Here is a 20,121-nt window from a genome sequence, read left to right on the forward strand (position 1 = left end):
GAATTTCTTATCTTTTCTGATGAGAATATAAACGTAGAGTGCAGTGCCTCGTCTGTTTAGGGTCTCGGAAGACTAAACTACTCGCACTACTCTTTTTCAGAAGTTTCTTATTGAAGAATGATGTATTTATAATTTTTTTTGTTTTATTTATTTCTTTGGAGTGTGAAATGTTAACGCTGGATGTGTGTTTCCTCGCACAGGCTGTGCGCTGCTACGAGTCTCTCATCCTGAAAGCTGAAGGAAAAGTGGATCCCGAGTTCTTCTGCCAGCTGGGGCACTTCAACCTCTTACTGGAGGAGTATCCGAAAGGTGCCGAGAAGCCATTCACACGCCACACGCTCTGAACTGATGCTCAGAACCTCTGAGGAGCTTCACGTAACACGCCTGTCTTTTTGTGTTGCAGCATTATCGGCGTACCAGCGGTACTACACTTTACAATCAGACTACTGGAAGGTGAGCAGCTGATGAACTCAGACACGCGTGTGTGTGTGTGTGTGTGTGTGTGTGTGTGTGTGTGTGTGTGTGTGTGTTGATTAGGGCTGGGCGATAACGATAATTATTGTGGTTTAATTTTTTCTCGATAAAACTATAACAAGAGTTGGATAAATGTTTGATAAATGATGTTTATGCACCAAAAGCGGAAGGAATATAAATGTACAAATCATCATGGGTTTACTGTAGTGACACTAACTGCACTACGGTATTGTGGTAGAAATTAGAATTTTATTATATTATTAATGTAGACGTGTATTTAATGTGTTAAAGGAGTATTAGAATATAATTACAGTATTTTTTGTGATTTAGCGTTTGTGCATTTATACTAAATGTATTTAGACTAGTGTTTTTCATTCCATTACATAGAAACCTTAGTTAGAGTTTAACCGTGGTATTGTGCTGCTGTATGTGTGGTTTAACTGTGGCTATCATGATCTAAATGCATGCTACTATGGAAACCAATGGTTAATTTTAATAAAATGCAAACAGTCAGAATAATTACATTTCGGCATATAAAAATGAAGTGTTACCATTTTTAGATGTTACTGTTTTTGATAATAAACATGAATGTGCATCTGGGTTAACTCAAGCTACTGTCAGATCAGTGACAAACACAGTGATGTTAATATTGCAGCCTGCACTGTGCTGTCATCAAAGTCAGGAACACAAACCTGTTTCACGTTCTGAAACAATAGCACTCATTAGAACATGCAGAAACTAAGAAATGTATTTCATTAAAGTAAAATGACCGGGAAAGTGTTTGTCATGTTCTGACCATGAAGAGTAGTTTAAAACCACGTTTAATGATCTGGTTTCTAGGGCCCTTTGAAATCCATTTTATTTTTTCCTAAATTCTGTTTTATTTTTTTTCCAAATTCTGTTTTTTTCGTTTTAATTTTTCTGGATTCTGTTTTTTTAGGGATGCACCGATCGGGCCGATACTGAGCTCTTGTACTCGTTAAAATGCCCCGATACCGAACGCTGAAACCACACAGCACGTGATAAGTGCCATATTCAGACAAAGAAACACCGACAACAGACAGCAGAATGGAGTTATTAGAGATTAAGGCTATGTGGGATATTTATACAATGAATATAATGTTAAACATTCAGTATTAACGCCTGTACAGCTGATGTGCGCGAGCTGATAAAGCACACTGAGTGGATTGAGCGCGCAGCGGCGGAGATGTGCGAGCTTATCGAGTCAATATACCGTTCATCACTGGAAAGTTTGTAGTTCGGTCGGACATGTCAAAAACAAGTGAGTAAAACAATGCACAAGTTACTTAATGTTAGAGAGTGAGAGCACGCTCGCGCACTTCTGTTGTGTGATCTTTGATGTTCACTCACTTAGCACACGCATTTGGATTAAAACTAAATCGTTAAAAAAGACCATTTATAAGGGCATTCACTATAAACATCAATTATTTTCAACCTTAGGCATACACGACTTTCTGGCGAAAGTGAACGTAGCAGCCTGTGTGTGATGCGCTAGTACTACTGTCCCTCTCGTTCTGCAACAGTACAAATACATGCACGAGTGTTTCTGCACTATATGAGTGGCTTTGGAATATAAATCGCAGCACATTTCAGATAAAAAACAAAAACGCGACTTGTATTTGTGATAAATAACACAGGAGATCTATAACGAGTGGTCCCCTGCATTATTACAGCAGAGCGCATCATTACAGTACTAACTCGCTGCAGTGGAGCAGCTCTAATGCTATTAAATTACAGATGATGAACCATAGAGCAAAAACATGAACATAGAAAGTAACAAAATCTTGTAAAATATATTTTAATGGGCATAATTAAGTCTGAAAATAACCGAATGATATACAGTTAAACCAAAAATTATTCAGAGACCAGATATACATATGTTTTTTGTTTTGTTTTTTTTTCTAGTGGGTGCAGGACACTATAGTTCATTTATGTAAATGAGGATAGCAAAATAAAGTAAACTGTGACAAATTATACCCAAAAATTCTTCAAACAAAGTCTGAGGAAAAAACTGAAGTTCAGGTCTGCATGAAGCTGTCTGACCGCACACCCAGGAGACTACAGACAGTCATCAAGGCTAAGGGTTGATCGTTGTGTAAATACTGTCATACTAACAGCTGTCTGAATAATTATTTGGTTGATTGTAATCCATTACATACCTTTCTATCAAAATTATCTGACATTATCACAATGAATTTGTTCTGAAACAGTTTAACTCTGAGTTCTTGTCATTTTATTACCATCTTCTAAACTATAGAGAATAAACCGTTATAATGTGAAATGTTGAAGGTGTCTGAATAAATTTTGGTATGACTGCATCTATTTAATAAATTTAGTTAACCAGCTAACATTATACATACTCTTTTGATTTCTGTACCCAATATTTAAAAAAATTACAAATGCAATAAAAGTATCGGTACTCTGTATCGGGTGAGTACTGGGAAAAGTGGTATCGGTGCATCCCTATTTTTTTCCATTTAAATTTTTCTCGACTCCTTTTTAATAGTTAAAGTTTATTCATCAAAAAGCATGTCTAATTAATTAAAACCATGAAACTTATACATTTTCACATCAATTTAATAAAAGTTTAACAAAAACTACATGTTTAGGGCCCTATGAAATGTTTTATTTTTTCTCACCATATTTTTTTATTGTTACCAAATTCTGTGTTTTAGCGTCTAATTATTTGCATAAAACAACTTAATTTATTCTTTTTTTTTTCTTAAAGTAGCCTTAGGATTTTTCCCCTCAGAAATTCTGTGTTGTGTATTTACATTTTTCTGGTTATCAAATCAAGGCATAAAACATTCATTTAATTTATCTTTTAATTATTGAAAATTAAGCAAACTTTATTTTTTGGCAAACAAAGGGGATTTACTATTAAAATGAAACGCAGAAGAAATGTTGTGTGATTATTCCTTAAAAAATAATGTTTTATTTTAGTAGTAGTAGTCTGTGTACATTCTACTGAAAGATAGACTTCAAATCAGACCGGACTTTTATTTTGACGGGTTGCCGTGAATACCTTTACCGTTCTGTGTGTGTGATATGAGCTAGTTTAACTCGAATCAAACGCTCAAATGCTCATGAAGTGACTCTGAGAGCAGTTCTGGAGATGTTCTTCATGTGTGATGTCCTCATTTAGTGAGAGGACAGACGCTGAAATCACCGCGAGCATCACACGCTTCAGTGTGTGTGTAATAAACGAAACCGCGCGTCTGCGTCATTCATTAACAGAGACACGCAGAACATGCAGGATTCATATTTAAATCGACTTTTGTGGCTTAATAGTTACAGATATTAGTCCATACCGTGATTTGATTTAAGTGTAATGAGCTACTTTTGATTAAATCATTTAAAATTTGACAAATTCCGTGACATTCCGCGTTAAACTGTGAATTCCGTTTTTATGACTGGATTCCGTACGCATTTTCCACATCACAGAAATCATAGGGCCCTAGGTTTCTACAATTTTCACTACGGAGCAAAATTCTGTCTTTAAACTACAATTAAGAAATAAACTTAAAAACCAGTTTGAAATTTATCGTGATAATTCTGTGGCCATATCGCCCAGCCCTAGTGCTGATTGAGCGTAGTGGGGTCTTGCTGTGTGGGTCATCAGGTGTTTTCACTGGGACTGATCTCCTTGAATGTGGAGGTCTGAAGACTTGTGCTCTTAATCTCAAACACTGTCTCTCTTCCTCTAGAATGCTGCCTTCCTGTACGGCCTCGGGATGGTTTACTTTCATTACAATGCATTTCAGTGGTGAGTATCTGCACACGATGACGTCTTGAGAAACACGCCGGGTTTCGTTCTCGTTTGGACGCGCATGTGACGAGGTTAACGAGCTCAGATGGGCATACGGTTTCCATGGCAATATTCAGGCTGATTCTGGGAGATTCCTCACATTTCCTCGTGTTTTAGTCCACACACGTCTGCGTTTACCTGCCGTCAGTAAATCCAGGAGCACCGTTACACGCTGACACGACGGTCACGCTTCGTGCTGTTCAGGAAGGAGTTTTGATTGCGGTTTGTTTGCTCTCAGGGCGATCAAGGCGTTTCAGGAGGTGCTGTACATCGACCCCGGCTTCTCTCGTGCTAAAGAGATCCATCTGCGCCTCGGCCTGATGTTCAAAGTCAACACGGACTACGAGTCGAGTCTAAAGGTACGACACGAGCATCTGAGTGGTTGGTGTTCAGTTTAACACATCACAGAATCTTGAGTCAGTATCCTGATGTGATCTCTGACATAACACATCTGCGGCTGGGTTATAATGTCTCGTTTAGACCGAGGACGTGACACCTGATCTATTGCAGGACACAAGGGGCAGCACATTTAGTATTAGATACATTTTTGTTGTTTCTGTCATGTATTTATTCTGTGTCATTAATTTTTAATGTAGGATTGTGCGTTGACTCTCATCTTGAACTGAAGCTTCATTAGAAGTAGCTCAATTTGCCGGCTGTGTCTGCTGTGTGTTTTTACTTATACTCTGTGATTTGCGTTAATGAACGGCAGCATATGCAGTCTTTAATTTTGTAAGGCATTTAAAGTGTCTTGATCGATTGTGAACGTGTCAGTCTGGTAATGTGTGTCCTGTGTGTCCGCAGCACTTTCAGCTGGCGCTCATCGACTCCAATCACTGCTCTTTGTCCAAAGCTGAGAGTGAGTACCGCAGCAACATCTCCATATAATGTGATGGTACACACACGTCTAACACGAGCAAACACACACACGTCTAACACGAGTAAACACACACACGTCTAACACGAGTAAACACACACGCGTCTAACACGAGTAAACACACACGCGTCTAACACGAGCAAACACACACACGTCTAACACGAGTAAACACACACACGTCTAACACGAGTAAACACACACACGTCTAACACGAGTAAACACACACGCGTCTAACACGAGTAAACACACACGCGTCTAACACGAGTAAACACACACGCGTCTAACACGAGTAAACACACACGCGTCTAACACGAGCAAACACACACACGTCTAACACGAGTAAACACACACACGTCTAACACGAGTACACACACACACGTCACGTGGAAACGCTGACTAGAGACTGTGATCAGTTCAGGACGCATGCGCTGAGAATTATTATTAGTGTTGAAAAGTGAAAGTGGCGTGTGGTGTCCCATACTCAGGAGGAGAAAGTGATCACACAAACCATTTTCACCTGCTGGACCATAAAACAGATGTAAACCCCACAGATGACTGACAGCAGCGTGTGGAGCAGCAGTTATCAGCATCACTTCATTTTGTTCTCATATTGCCTGTGACTGGTTTCCTTGGAAACACCAATAGCAGCGGCTGCTGGCGTAGTGTTTGTGATTTTCTCTCTCTCTCTCTCACACACACACACACACTCACACACACTCAGCCAGGGACATGACGGACCGTCTCACCTCCGTGTCATTCGCTGGGCAGAGGAAGATGTTTTTCACGATCTTCTCCATCAGGATCATTCAAATAGAAAATCTTCTGTTCTGAATGTGCTGCTAATTGTTGTCTTTGTTTTTGTTTGTAGTTCAGTTTCACATCGCGCATTTATACGAGATTCAGGTGAGTGCTTCATTAACGTCTCTTTCTTCCACTGACCGCACAAATAAATTAGTCTTGCTTGTAATTGATGGAAATGCATGAAATCGTGTTTGTGAAGGGGATCTAGAGCTTAGCGTTCGGGTCGTGTTACCATAGCAACAGGAGAGGGGTTGCCGTGGTGTTGCCGAGGCATCCCTCCTCCCCGAACATTCACCGCGGTATCACATGACCGGAAAGATTTGTCATGTAGGGTTTTGTTTGAGTGTTTGTGATGCCAAACTAAGCAAAACCACTGAGTGGTTGTAGAAGGTCAGAGAGACTGTTCACGTGCACTGATGAAGGTCCTGTCTGGTTTTGTCACGTCACAGAAGAGATACCGCGCAGCCAAGGAGGCCTACGAGAGTCTCCTGCAGACGGAGGACTTACCTGCGCAGGTGAAGGCGGCCACCTTACAGCAGCTGGGTAAGAACATGCTGCACCGTGAACACCTGTGTCTGCTCATGATCTGTGTCTAAATGCCTCGTGAGATCTACGGAATAAGTGATAAATAAACCGTTTTCAAATAAAGTTTTCACATCCATGTAAATCTGCAAGCTTGACAGATGCAGGAAGTGTGTGACAAAACTATCCTCAAAGCTGTTTATCTGGAGCAAAGTCATCTGTGACACATAACCAGCAGTTCATTCACCTACGAGTCGAGAAGGTCATTTGCTTTTGAACTGAAACTGCTTTAACAAAAACATGTGGCTGTAAAGGCACCGCTGAACTCGGGTTTGAGGAATGAGTCTACATTATTCTCAGTGATGAGCAGCAGACCACAGATCAGTTTCACCAGCCGTATGCGGTTTATTCTGTCTGAAGGTGTGTCTCTGTGTCTGTCAGGCTGGATGCATCACACGGTCGAGCAGCTGGGAGATAAAGCTAATAAGGACAGCTACGCCATCCAGTGTCTCCAGAAATCTCTAGAAGCCGATCCGAACTCTGGCCAGTCCTGGTACTTCCTCGGCAGGTCAGTCGCACGTCTGCGTTTGCGCACGCGGTCCCTTTGCTTGCCGATTAGCGACATTTGTGCAGATGTGGTTTGTTTGCTCTCTGCAGGTGCTACTCCAGTATCGGGAAGGTCCAGGATGCATTCATTTCATACAGACAGTCCATAGACAAATCAGAGGCCAGCGCAGACACGTGGTGCTCGATCGGGTACGTATCGGTCAGAACCGAGTACAAAAACCTGCTGACATTTACATGAATAGCTGATGAGTCTTCAGTCATCGTTACTTGTAAATTCTTGATTTCTGTTACTTATTGTCTACAGAAAATACACGTGCTACACTAATTTCACTGTCATTTTTGTGCAGATCTTTGTTGTGTTTGTATATCTGATTAATCTAGTATGTGTACAGGATGCATTGGATGAGTTAATTAACCTGCTAGCTAAGCACTTTTTTTGTTGTCATTTATGCATCATTAGTAAGTCTTATCTAGGGCTGTGCGATATGGACAAAAAAAACCTATCACGATTCACGATTTTGACACACACAGACATGCTTTCACACACGATTTTGCATTCAGTATAAAAGTGAAACATATTTCCACAGACATGCTTTATCACAGTCATAAAACAGACATTCAAAATAATATAAAAAGTTGAAAACAAATTTCCAAAAAAAAAAAAAAAATAAATGAGAGCTTTATCAAAAGAGTCATTGTAGCAGTGCCTCATTAACATTATACAGCCTCTCTGCATTAATGTTGTCAGTGTGTCACATGCTTGTTGTGCCTAAATCATGTACTTTTTATTGTATAATGAATATTATGAGGGTCTGGTGTGTCACATGCTTGTTGTGGCGGAGGCATGTAGTTTGTAGTGAATAATGGCTTAAATGTGGGTCTGTTGGTCATGTTCAGAAGATTTGTAGTGTTTGGTACTACGATTCTTCCAAATGGTTGTTTTGTTTTAATGACAGGACATGAGGATGAGTGACCGATGACACCGCTGTCGTTCCCGTGTTGCTCTGCCTCATTATATTTGTGGTTTGCTCTGGTAGAGTGCTGTATCAGCAGCAGAATCAGCCCATGGACGCGCTGCAGGCCTACATCTGCGCCGTGCAGCTGGATCACAGTCACGCCGCGGCCTGGATGGACCTGGGCACGCTCTACGAGTCCTGCAACCAGCCGCAGGACGCCATCAAGTGCTACATCAACGCCACGCGCAGCAAAGCCTGCAGCAACACACCTGCGCTGGCGGCACGCATCAAATACCTGCAGGTGAGAGCGACACACAGCTGTCCTGCTGACGGAGCCGTGTAACCCCCGCTAGAGCCGCATCAGCGTGTGCCGGCGGGTCTGACCCTCTGTGTGTGGGTCACTCTGTGTGTTGCATTTGTTCTGTATGTGTTCAGTTAATTTGTGTCTCAATCAGATTTCTTTCACCTTCATTCTTGGTTTGTATGCGTGAGTCACTGGAGCTAGAAATACTTTGCACTGATTCAGCTGAGGCCATCTTGACCCTTAAATCTAGACTGGTTTGGCATCAGGCCGCACTGCTCTGTGTTTGAACTGTTCCGCCGCACCACCTCAGATGGCTGTTTACATGTCTTTTTCACGCGTTTTCATCCTAGGCTCAGTTCTGTAACCTCCAACACAATAGTCTACAGAGTAAAAGTAAAATGCTTCCTAGTATTGAGGAAGCCTGGAGCCTCCCAATCCCAGCAGAGCTAACGTCCAGACAGGGTGTCCAGAGCACAGGCCAGCAGGTGAGACCAGATAGACACACACGCTTTGACATCTCACCCTTAGATGCCCCTCTGCGCGCACACACACACACACACACCTGGTGAAACCACGCTCCTGCTCGCCACATCGTCGGGTCAATCTTTGTTGAACAAAGTCTATGTATTGGAAGTGTTTGGGAATCCTTCTGTAAAACATTTCCAGAAAGCATCTGTTTTCGACAGCGAGCCGAACAGTAGCGTGGTTTCTGTACATGAGCTTCAGTAGTGTAGCTCTACACAATCACACTCCTGGGTCAAAAATGTGTTTGACGCCTCTTCAGGTGACTTCAGGTGCCTCCTCCTGCTGTTTTTCACCCAGAGTTGTGTTTGTGCTGTAGTTTTAGTCACTGTGCCCTCTAGTGCTGCAGCTCACACAAACACTGACGCAGTCCGGCTGGAGTAGTTACTAGTCGAGTGTGTGTGTGTGTGTGTGTGTGTTCATGACAGTACGATGAGATGTGTTTTTCTCTCATTGATACTGATGCTCTCGCTCATAATAAATGTTTTATTTGTTTCTGCATCTTTTCTCTCAGAGTTCAGTTGTTGTTGTTGTTTTGGGGCAGCGGGACACAATCATCACGATGTGCTAACAGCTCTTAGATCAGTCAGGTCTTCAGCGCAGGTGACGCGTGTTAGTGTTTCAGTGTTGGTAATATTGCAGTAGTGTATGGTAAAAGGTCGTGGCACATTGATGGTCAGCGTATCAGACATCAGTGTCTCGCCCTCCAGCGCCACCAACAGTTCAGAGTCTTACAGACGTTCTGATCAACGAATTATGAACTAACTGAGGAATAGATCATCTTCAGATTGATATATGCTTTTAAAACTGTTTATTTATTTATTTTTATAAACAGTTTACATGTAACACATTAAAGAATTTGAGGGAGACAACAAAACAGGAAGTGAGGCTGTGTCTTTGTAGATTGACCTGATATCTGTATTATTGAAACAATGCTCTGCATCTAGTTTAAATCCAGGTATTCCAAACTTTTTTTGGTCAGAATCACTTCGTGTTTTATTGTTAACAACATAGAACAGGGCTTTGTTTACGGTTTTGTCTCTGTGGATACACTTTTCAACTGAATATGATCTGAACAAATAGAACCTCACAAAAGAGCTTTAAAAGGCTTCAGGTAAAGACCTCAAACGTGAGCCACACTCAAGCTTGTAAATGTTGTATATCACAGTTTCCTCGGCACCAGACAGATCAGCCTCTGTTCCTCACCTGATCGCTGCCTTTTGCTCAGAAATGTTGTTTAACATTTACATGCATTGATTCTGAGCAGATTCAGAGTTTGATATGGTTATTGTCAGCTGCAGGTGTCTTCATTGGTGTAGATGTTCTCTGTCTCTCTCTCAATCGTTCTGTCTCTTCACGTGTCTGCCGTCTCTCTCAGGCGTGTAAAGCTCAGCCCGGGTCATCAGGCTCCGGTCAGTCGCTGCCCCCCCACGTGAGTCCGCTGGATCAGGCTGACGATCAGTCCAGTCCAGCCAAGAGGAAGAGGACCGCCAGCCCTGCCAAGGTTAGTGCTCCGCTTCCTCTGGTCAGCGCATCGCTGATATAATGACCGCAGTAATAATCCCATCTCTGTCTCTTCACGTCGCTCCTCAGAGTTCTGCAGAGTCTTGGACCCACAGTTCAGCACAGCCACCCACTCCGAACTGGTACCCGTCTCCTCAGAAGCTGCAGGTGAGAGCGTGATGAGCACCTCATGATGATGAGTCCTGAGCTTCATTTACACGCTCACAGCGGAATCAGGGCCCTGGTGTGTTAATGGCCCTGTCGACTTGAAGACAACGTCCAGCATGCTTGATGTTGGTTTAGACCAGCGGTGTCCAGTCCTGCTCCCAGAGTTCAGCTCCAGCACACCTGTCTGTGGACTCTGATTGGCCGGGGTCAGGTGTTCGTTCAGGGCTGCAGCTGAGCTCTGTTGGAAGGAGGCTCTCTGGAGCAGGACTGAACACCCCTGGTTTAGACGCTTGGTTCAGACTCTCATGGTTTGTCCGGTGACCTCTCACACTGAAGCTGACTTTCTGATGTGACATACATGAGCATTATTGAGCTGTTTTGAGTTGATGATTATTGTCAGTTTTAATAGGGCTGGATATCGAGTTTGATAGTTTTTTAGGCTATGTTTACACTAGTGCGCTTTCATTTTAAAACGGTTTTAAAATAAATGATCCTCATCCATACTGGCATTTCAGAAAATATCTGTATCCACACTACACAACCAAAAACACATGTTGAGTACACACTGCAGCATCATGCTACATTAGAAGATTCATACTTCGCTTTTACTCTAAACTCACTTTAAAACCACCATCGAGTGTTTGTAAAAACTTCTGATTGTGTTCTAATGAGGGTTTTAGTCATATAATGTTGCTGAAATATATTATTTGTAGCCTTTTATATCAAACAAATATCTACACCTGCGTTGCATTCCTCATGTAAACACTGAATTATGAAAATAGACAGAATCTCATGAAAATCACATTCAAATCATTTGCTGTCGTGATCGCGTGTTTATTAGCTTCATGTTTAATCCGTAGAAATGTTGTTTCTGGGATTCTTATGTACTGAACTGAAGTGTAATGGACTTTCATCATAAGAGAACGGGCGGGTTATGAACACGTGATGTATGATATACGAGTCAGAACAGCAATCGCAGAAGAGAAAACACAGCAGTGGAAGCAGATAATGCTCTTCAGTAAATCAGTGGAAAATTAATAGAAATGATGATTCTAAGCTGTGTTTTAAAACGAAACATATCAGTGTAAACGAAGCCTAAAAGATTTGGAAACTGAAATCTGTTTGAACTTTATTAAAACAGTTTGCACTGATTTCTTGTGCTGGTTACATTTTGTTCCATTGTGCACTTTCTTTGAGTCTGTAAAAACATAAACTGAAAAAATAAAACCAAAACGTATTTTTGAGGTAATGTAATCTTGTTAAAATAGATTTTATAAAATTGGTATTGAAAAAAAGTATCATTTAGGAACCGGTATTGAAGTCAGGGTATCTGTATCGGTACTGAAAAATTAAACAGTACCCAGCCCTAGGTTTTAATCAGTTGGTCGTTCTTTTGTTCCGCTCAGTTGCTGGAGCAGTTGCGAGCGAACCGGACGAGTCTGAAGCCGCTTCAGCTGCAGATGTTGGAGCAGTTGGAGGCTCAGCTGTCAGTCATGCACCAGCAACAGGTACATCACACCAGGACTCACGAAAACAATCATCAAAAGTTCCTTTGTAAGACTGTTAGGGTGAAGTCTTCAAACTCATGGATCTTAAGACTGGGGTGACACTTTGTTTATTAGGTGTTTGTTTGACTTCCTATTTTTACACTTGGTTGTAATTTTTACCTACAGATGAGGCAAAACTGTTCTGGGCAAATACGCCCCACCCTCCCCAACGGCCCCTCACTGCCTGCTCACCCTGTTCCTCGCGGCCCAGCCGTGCGACCGCCTTGCATCGCTCAGCCGTTGTCCAACGGGCCGCTGCCTCCTGGTCCCCGCACCGGCCCGCAGCCCCCTTCAGTCGGCAATAATCACACGCCAGGAACCCGAGCGAACGGAGACGTGCCTTACCTGCACCCCAACACACTACCTCACAACTGCACAAGCCCAGGAGACACCAGGAAGAGCCAGCATCTCACCTCCGCTCAGGTCCGCTTCTGCTGCTTAATGCACACTTCTACTCGAAACTCAGAGTTTAACACATCATAGAAAACACGTGGTCATGCCCCCGGCTCGTTCTGGTCGTAAACACCTCATGACATGAACGTGGAGATTTTCAGAGCTTGTGATCTGATCCCAGTGTTAGAGACGCAACTAACCGTGCCTGAAAGATGCTGGTCTCAGGTACTAGACAGTGTTGTGCTGTGATCGACGATAGCAGATGCCTTTGTCGATAGTCAAGAAGATATTAGGCTCATTCTCCTATTAATGTATTAAATTATTATTATGATTATTATTAGGCAGCCTATTATAATTTGGCTATTATTATCAAATTGCTCCGCTATTTCACTTCAGCACCGCACTTCTCACACACACACACACACACACACACACACACACACGTGCAAATGAGGATTAGAGCCTGTAGCCGGTGAAGGAGTCGTAAATCATCTGCTGATAAAAGGTTTTTCATTGTACTTATTATCAGAGCGGTGTATATGAGTGCAATATTTTAACTGAGCCCTCACTGAGTTTAATGCCACAGTTGTGTTAGAACGCATCTCATTCTTGTTTCTGTGGCGCTAAATTTAACTTTACTCCAAATATATGAACTCGCCTGTTATAAATACTTTATATTTAACGTGTTTGTTTGTCCAATATTTCGTGTTAAACTGTTGGTCTTTATTTTTGATTTTCACTGTTGACTGATTTTGCAGATCTTTTATACTGAGATCTTCTGTGGGCCGATCTGCGGTCCTAATAGCGATGTGTGACTGTTGTATCCGAATATATATGACCTAGCTGTTTTAATATTATTATATTTAACACGTTAGATTATCAGTATGTTTGAAAGTATATTATTTTGATTATTGGTGCTCTTGTAGGCTCTCTCTCACACGAGCCATTCATGCTTGAGCTGAATGATGATACTGTTGTTGTTTTACAGCAGAATCTGAATAGTCTCTTTGGTTGTTTCCATTGATTGTTATTTTCCTGTTTATTTCTGTGAAGCAGCTTTGACACGATCTGTATTGTATAAAGTGTGGTAGAAACAAAGGTGACTTGACTTGTACTTTTAATTTTCCTCCCAATTCAGGGGCTTCAGAAAGGTCTGGGTTCGCATTGGGCAGGTCCTAATGGAGACCGGACTCTCTCTTCCAGTGCTTCGGCCGACGGAGGCCCTCACAATCAGGTCGGACATTCAGCCACGACCCCATCGGAGCCCAGTGTCAATCATCAGTCCTCTCCTTCCTCCACGTCATCCCCCGCTTCTTCCTCCTCGCAAACGGCTACCTCAGGTGCGCCCCACGGCACCGCCCCGACCAAAGAGAGCGCCGCCCTGCAGGGCAACGGTTCCACTGCCGCCAACCACCACAGTCCTGACCGCACGCCCACTTCCACGTCTGGCTCTCCGGCAGCTCCTTCCACAGACAATCCGCAGCTCTCCGCTCTTCTCGGGGGCAAGGAGAGTCCCGCCGGGAGCTCGAGGGTGAACCACGTCCACCCGAGCACCACGCTAACGGCTCCAGGCAGTTCCACCGCTTCTTCTCCCGCCTCAGCCCTGTCCGCCTCATCACCGTCACCCCGCTCCACAGAGCCCACGGCCAGCCTTAACAAGCCAGGCTCCGCCGCGTCGGGACCGCCGCCTGTCGTCACCGTTAACGGAAGTGGAGGGGGAACGTGTTCAGAAAACTCTCAGAGCCCTCTGAAGCTGGAGCCGCCAGAGCTTTGCATCAAAACAGCCTCAGATCTCAAACCCTCGCACTCGTCCTCCACCGTCTCCATTTACCCCACTTCAGCAGACGTCCTGAAAGCCTGCAGGTACGCTCAGCCCCTGTGGATTGATGTCAGAATTATCACCCTCTAGTGGCGGTGCATGTTGTTTTAGTGCTACCATGTGAATGGTCATGACACGATAGTGTTTAATGCTGTTCAGAATCCACTTTACACACTGTGGACACACAGACAAACCTATAAATGCTGCTGATTGAATTAAAGGTCTTATTAAACATTTTGACGGGGTCTGGGCACAGATCTAACCATAACCGCACACCAACCATGCTCTCTTTATGTTTGTTTAGAGATGCTGTATTAATATTGTTTGCACAGTGAGTTACACAGCATGTTCCTCCTTGAGCTCCCAACAGGTTTGAAAATAAAATGATAAACTCTGAGAGCTAAAAGCGAGAGTGTTGATCAGTGCAGTTCTTCCACTGCTGCAGCTCATGACGTGCAGAGAAAGGACACTGAAACACAGGCACGCGTTGGAAAGCTGTCACCTCGGTGGACTGTTGTATGCACAAACAGAAATATATTTTATACATTATTTTATTTTGAAGCACTTAAATGAAAAAATGAAATGCAAGCTGAATTTTAGACTTGAGGGTGTTGTCTGTCTGCAGGTGTTGAGAATCTGATGACTTTCTTTAAGATTTCAGCTATGGCTAATTTGTAAATATTGTATTCTGCAGAAATAACATTTTTCTTCAGGTCTAACATCACGTTTATTGACAGGAATCTCCGGAAGAACGGTCTGTCGAGCAGCAGTATCCTGCTGAACAAATGTCCACCGCCGCGACTTCCTCCTCCTCCGTCACCGCCGCTGGCTAAAGACAAGCTCAACCCCCCGACGCCGAGCATCTATGTGAGCGGCGCACACATGCCCCCTGCATAGAAATAATTAACACTGCATATATTTGACACAGGTCTATGTTGGTGTTTGTTCATGTTTCAGTTGGAGAATAAAAGAGATGCGTTCTTCCCGCCGTTGCACCAGTTCTGCACCAACCCATCCAACCCCGTCACCGTCATCCGCGGCCTGGCCGGAGCCCTCAAACTAGGTTAGAGCTCAAGCTCACACACACACACACACACACACACACACACACACTCACACTCAACACACGATTACCTGAAAGGCCAGATGTGGATTCTTGTGGGAGGGACACGTTTCTCTGCAGTTTCCATGGCAACTAAAAAACAGATTGAAACTTGCTTTGCCCTCCATTGTTGCACAGAACTCAAGGACGTCTGGCTGGTTTTCTGGATGAAATGCAAAATTCTCAGATTTACAGCTCACACTAGTGTTATAGAGCCAAGCTCATGAGGGTTTTGACGCTTGTGAAGCTTTTCTCTGTTGAACGGTCGATCACATTATCAAATCAGTTATTAGGTGCTATATGCATCAAAAGACAACTTTCTTGTAAATTTTATTTCCATGTGCATAAATGCGTTTGACAGATGCTTTTATCCAGAATGAAGTTCAAGCTATTCTCGCTACACAGGCTTGATTTCAGATTTAGCAAAATACGAGATTATTTTAGCCCATATGTTTTAAACATGTTTCTGCAGGTGTAAAATAGCAAAAAATGATCCGTTTTCTCTTTCGGGTCAAGTACTGTCATAGTGGAGCACATTTGGAAGTGAGTTTTGCTAAGTGTACAGCTGTAAAGAATCAATAATAACATCTGGTTTATTGACAGACGTTTGGAGGAAGCAGTATTGGCCTCTTGAGGTTTGTTGCAGCCACAATAACTCTCATAAAACTGCTGGACATTCGTAGACCTGTGTAGATGTTTCTGTCCCTGACAGCCGTTCACACACGACACTGCTGCATTTACAGAAGCCGTGTTCACAGACACATTAACTATTAATTATTTTTTTCTGCCATGTTGGTGTTATCCTTCACTTGGATGTTAGAAGATGCACTGAATAATTAGAGATGGATAAAACAAAAACTGTGATTATTTTCTACACCCACTGTGTCTTAAATGCCTAAAGGGACGGGGTTCGGCTAGAAACACTGACCGATGTTCAAAAGGAGCAGACAGGAAGAAACAGATTTTAACACAAATAACCGTCGTGGGTTCAAGTCCCAGGAAACACACATACTGTTGTACAGCCTGAATGCACTGTAAGTCACTTTGGATAAAAGCGTCTGCTAAATGCATAAATGTAAATGTTAAATATATCACAACACATCTTTTTAAGACTCTTAACCTAAAATGGACTGTTTGCTGTCAGCTCAGTCACTAGTGAGGAGTTTGAGCGTTCATGTGGTTCATCAACCAGTCTGTGCTTCCTGTGATCAGTCGTGTCATACATGAAGCACAAGCATGAATCCTGTGAGAGCGCAGGTTTGTGTGATCTGGACAGGTGTTCTCTGGACGTGTATTTGAGAACACTTGTAGGGTCTGGGATCATGTTCGTATTCTCTGTCTCTGAAGATCTGGGCCTGTTCTCCACGAAGACACTAGTAGAAGCAAACCCAGAGCACCTGGTGGAGGTGCGGACGCAGCTGTGTCAGCCGGCCGATGAGAACTGGGACGCCAGCGGTCAGAGGAAACAGTGGCGCTGCGAGAGCAGCCGCTCATACACCACCATCGCCAAATACGCACAGTACCAGGCCGCGTCCTTCCAGGAGTCTCTGCGGGTGAGACGCGTGTCAGATCGTAGTTAATTAGCCTTAGCGCAGTCATGGGTTACGTGTGGTATTTTGCATATCAAACTGCTGTGTTTGTGCGCTTTCAGGAAGAGAATGAGAAGAAGAGCCAGAAAGAGCTGTCAGACTCTGAGATGATGTCATCAGAAGCGTGAGTGTCACGTGTCTAACATGCTTCAGCTGCGCTGACGTAAACCTGCGCTCACTCTCTCCCTTCTGCTCAGTGTTTCCAGGAGGCGGAAAGCTCCTTTCAGACAAGTCAAGTTTGGGACTAACATTGATGTCTCTGATGAAAAGAAGTGAGTCTCATGTATTTTCCTTATTGCAGATTGTGTATATTGTGAAAAGTCGAGTGTTTGTATTTGCACGCAGGGATTTCATACTGAGAACAAAGGCCAGTTTCTGAGTTTAATGTGTCTCTGAATGCAGTTTAAGAGGCTCATGTTAGTGAGGGAAGAGTAAACTAGTACATCTGCAGCTCAGTGTACTGTGAGTCTGCTAGTTAAATGAAGCTGACTGTGCTGCCCCCTGCAGGTGGAAGCTGCAGCTGCAGGAACTGAGTAAGCTGCCTGCGTTTGCGCGTGTGGTGTCCGCCGGGAACCTGCTGAGTCACGTGGGCCACAGCATTCTGGGTATGAACACGGTCCAGCTCTTCATGAAAGTCCCGGGCAGCAGAACTCCAGGTGAGGCGCTGCCGTTATTGTGACGCTTCAGAAGCGCAGTGTAATGAATCTGTCGCAGCAGGTCACGTGATCTCTCCGTTCATATTTAGGGCATCAGGAGCACAATAACTTCTGTGCGGTCAACATCAACATCGGGCCGGGCGACTGCGAGTGGTTTGCCGTGCCGGAGCCGTACTGGGGCGTGATGAGCGAGTTCTGTGAGAAGTACGTGACGTTCGTGTGTCGCTTCAAAGCTGCACGGCTCTCGTGAATGTTTCATTAAATCACGTAACGGATCTTAAATCACGTCTGTTTAATAATAAGCAAGTGTCTCTTTTACAGGAACAACATCAACTTCCTGAAGGGCTCGTGGTGGCCGAATCTGGAGGATCTGTACGAGGCTAGCGTGCCGGTGTACCGCTTCATCCAGCGGCCTGGAGACCTGGTGTGGCTGAACACGGGGACGGTGCACTGGGGTCAGGCCATCGGCTGGTGCAATAACATCTGGTGGAACGTGGGCCCTCTGACCGGTGCGACCCTCAGCAGGACATGAGCTCATGCGTAGATGTTCAGCGTGTCTGTTTGCATTGTTTGTGATTGGTGTGTTTGTACTTCCTGCAGCGTATCAGTACAAGCTGGCCGTCGAGCGTTACGAGTGGAACAAACTCCAGAGCGTCAAATCTATGGTTCCCATGGTGCATCTGTCCTGGAACATGGCGAGGAACATTAAAGTGTCCGACCACAAGCTGTTTGAGATGATCAAGTGAGTGTGACGTTTCCTCGACCGATGTGTCTCCCTTTGTCTCGTCTCCTCTGATCTGGATGGAATGGTAATGCATGTCTCCGGTTCACAGGTTCTGTTTGCTGCGGACGCTCAAGCAGTGTCAGACGGTTAAAGAGGCGCTGGTGGCTGCTGGGAAGGAGACGATCTGGCACAGAAGAAGCCGAGACGAGCCGGCCCATTACTGCAGCATCTGTGAGGTGAGTGCTGGACTCTTCAGCAGAACAACTGGTCGTTCTCACCGGACGCTGTGCTGAGATCACCTGTGCTGAACTATTCCAGGTGGAGGTGTTTAACCTTCTCTTTGTGACGAGCGAAAGTTACTCCAGGAAGTCCTGCGTGGTTCAGTGTCAGGATTGCGCTCGGAAGGCCAGCAGTGACCTCGACGGTTTCGTGGTGCTGCAGCAGTACAGGATGGAGGACCTCATGCAGGTTTACGACCAGTTCTCATTAGTAAGTCGTTTTATTTGACTGAATGTGTTGTTCATGTACCAGCGTGTGTCCTTTTGCTCAAACAGCAGCTTGTCTAGTGATGGTTTGAACGGAGACGTCACATGGCTTCTGTGTGTGTGTGTGTGTGTGTGTGTGTGTGTGTGTGAATCATGAAATGAGCTGAATGAATAACGCTCTGCGCTCACCTTGTGTTTTGTAGGCTCCTGCTCTGCATTCGTCTGCATCTTGACAGTAAGACGCCGTACATGTGGAGAATATCGCATTACAGGAACTCTCTTCACGGACCATTTCTGATATTCAGGACAGTCGTGCTCGTCTCTCGCGTGGCTGGTGACCATCGGAGAGCACGGGACCGTCCACTCGAGTGGCTGTGGTCTATGCAACCTGTTTATAAACTGCAGTGTGTGACTGTGGCCTGCAGGGGGTAGTGAGCGAACTTCCTCTCTACGCACCTCTTCCTGAACGGGCCGCTCGCCTCTGCTTCACGTGAGAAACTAATCACAACACCTGGGGAGGATATTATGGGAAAACTCGTTTTGTACATATTGTCTGTCACAACTGGCATCGTCACTTACAGACTACTGACTTGAGACGTTCTTTTTGTATTTTGTTAACATGCTGAAACCTGGAATCTCTTTCCTTGTGTCTCAAGGGTTCGCCTTCACGAAGGAGCGCTAGCCTAGCTTTTTGTATGGTAGATAGCGATTTTACGACGACTTTGGATGGCAAAATCTACAAAAAAAAAATTAAATAAAAAATTTGTAATGTGAAAAATTAGGTGATATATAATTTTTTACAGCTTTTGTTTTACTGGTCTCGTTCTTTTGACACCATGTTCGATATTTTGTTTCTTAGGTAAGAAAAAGGAAAAAATTGTGGAAAAAACATAACAGCCAAGTCACAAAGAAAAATGGGTTGCACATAGAGTAAGGAATAAATTGTCTGTTTTTTGTTTTCCTTCCTCTTTTGTTTCTAATCCTGATGTACATTTACACTATTTATAAATACATATTTATTGCTTGAAGATATTTGTGGATGGAATGCTGTTATTTTTCCCAGAGTACCTGCCATTAAATTTGAAGGAGTTTGGTCATTTAAACTACTCCTGCATTTTTCTATATAGAATTAAACTGCTTAGTAAGCATTGTACAGAAACTATAAAATTGTTTTATTGTTTGACGAATGTTTTATGAGTTATTAAACAAGTTGTCAACATTTTCATGCGCTTGTATTGAATATGTGCCGATACGTGAAAATCCTTCTCTTAGCCTCTTAAATC

The 20,121-nt window shown here is 43.7% G+C and overlaps 1 protein-coding gene and 1 long non-coding RNA gene across 3 annotated transcripts in view; one reads left to right on the plus strand and one right to left on the minus strand.

The window, feature by feature from the left end:
* Positions 1–20,057, plus strand: part of LOC109077463 (histone demethylase UTY-like) — a 28,767-nt gene extending 8,710 nt beyond the window's left edge. Inside the window, exons 3-30 of one of the 2 annotated variants that reach the window (XM_042759033.1) lie at positions 201–309; positions 404–453; positions 4,203–4,261; positions 4,542–4,662; positions 5,108–5,162; positions 6,049–6,083; positions 6,431–6,524; positions 6,945–7,071; positions 7,161–7,259; positions 8,108–8,327; positions 8,681–8,815; positions 10,231–10,356; positions 10,446–10,523; positions 11,930–12,031; positions 12,197–12,493; positions 13,602–14,326; positions 15,020–15,149; positions 15,240–15,345; positions 16,732–16,937; positions 17,036–17,097; positions 17,171–17,245; positions 17,481–17,629; positions 17,719–17,833; positions 17,951–18,138; positions 18,230–18,371; positions 18,463–18,589; positions 18,672–18,842; positions 19,042–20,057. In XM_042759033.1, coding sequence (XP_042614967.1) covers positions 201–309; positions 404–453; positions 4,203–4,261; positions 4,542–4,662; positions 5,108–5,162; positions 6,049–6,083; positions 6,431–6,524; positions 6,945–7,071; positions 7,161–7,259; positions 8,108–8,327; positions 8,681–8,815; positions 10,231–10,356; positions 10,446–10,523; positions 11,930–12,031; positions 12,197–12,493; positions 13,602–14,326; positions 15,020–15,149; positions 15,240–15,345; positions 16,732–16,937; positions 17,036–17,097; positions 17,171–17,245; positions 17,481–17,629; positions 17,719–17,833; positions 17,951–18,138; positions 18,230–18,371; positions 18,463–18,589; positions 18,672–18,842; positions 19,042–19,071 — 3,933 coding nt within the window. In that variant the 3' untranslated portion in view covers positions 19,072–20,057. The remainder of the gene's footprint in view (positions 1–200; positions 310–403; positions 454–4,202; positions 4,262–4,541; positions 4,663–5,107; positions 5,163–6,048; positions 6,084–6,430; positions 6,525–6,944; positions 7,072–7,160; positions 7,260–8,107; positions 8,328–8,680; positions 8,816–10,230; positions 10,357–10,445; positions 10,524–11,929; positions 12,032–12,196; positions 12,494–13,601; positions 14,327–15,019; positions 15,150–15,239; positions 15,346–16,731; positions 16,938–17,035; positions 17,098–17,170; positions 17,246–17,480; positions 17,630–17,718; positions 17,834–17,950; positions 18,139–18,229; positions 18,372–18,462; positions 18,590–18,671; positions 18,843–19,041) is intronic. The other variant, XM_042759035.1, reaches the window with a different exon arrangement.
* Positions 14,770–16,732, minus strand: LOC122145372. Its single transcript, XR_006160305.1, has 2 exons — positions 15,417–16,732; positions 14,770–15,171 (listed from the first exon to the last, which is right to left on the minus strand). It is a non-coding gene; the product is annotated as an uncharacterized LOC122145372 (long non-coding RNA).
* Positions 20,058–20,121: the final 64 nt, after the last annotated feature.

This window comes from Cyprinus carpio, chromosome A6, assembly GCF_018340385.1.
Source record: "Cyprinus carpio isolate SPL01 chromosome A6, ASM1834038v1, whole genome shotgun sequence".
NCBI classification, from domain to species: Eukaryota; Metazoa; Chordata; class Actinopteri; order Cypriniformes; family Cyprinidae; genus Cyprinus; species Cyprinus carpio.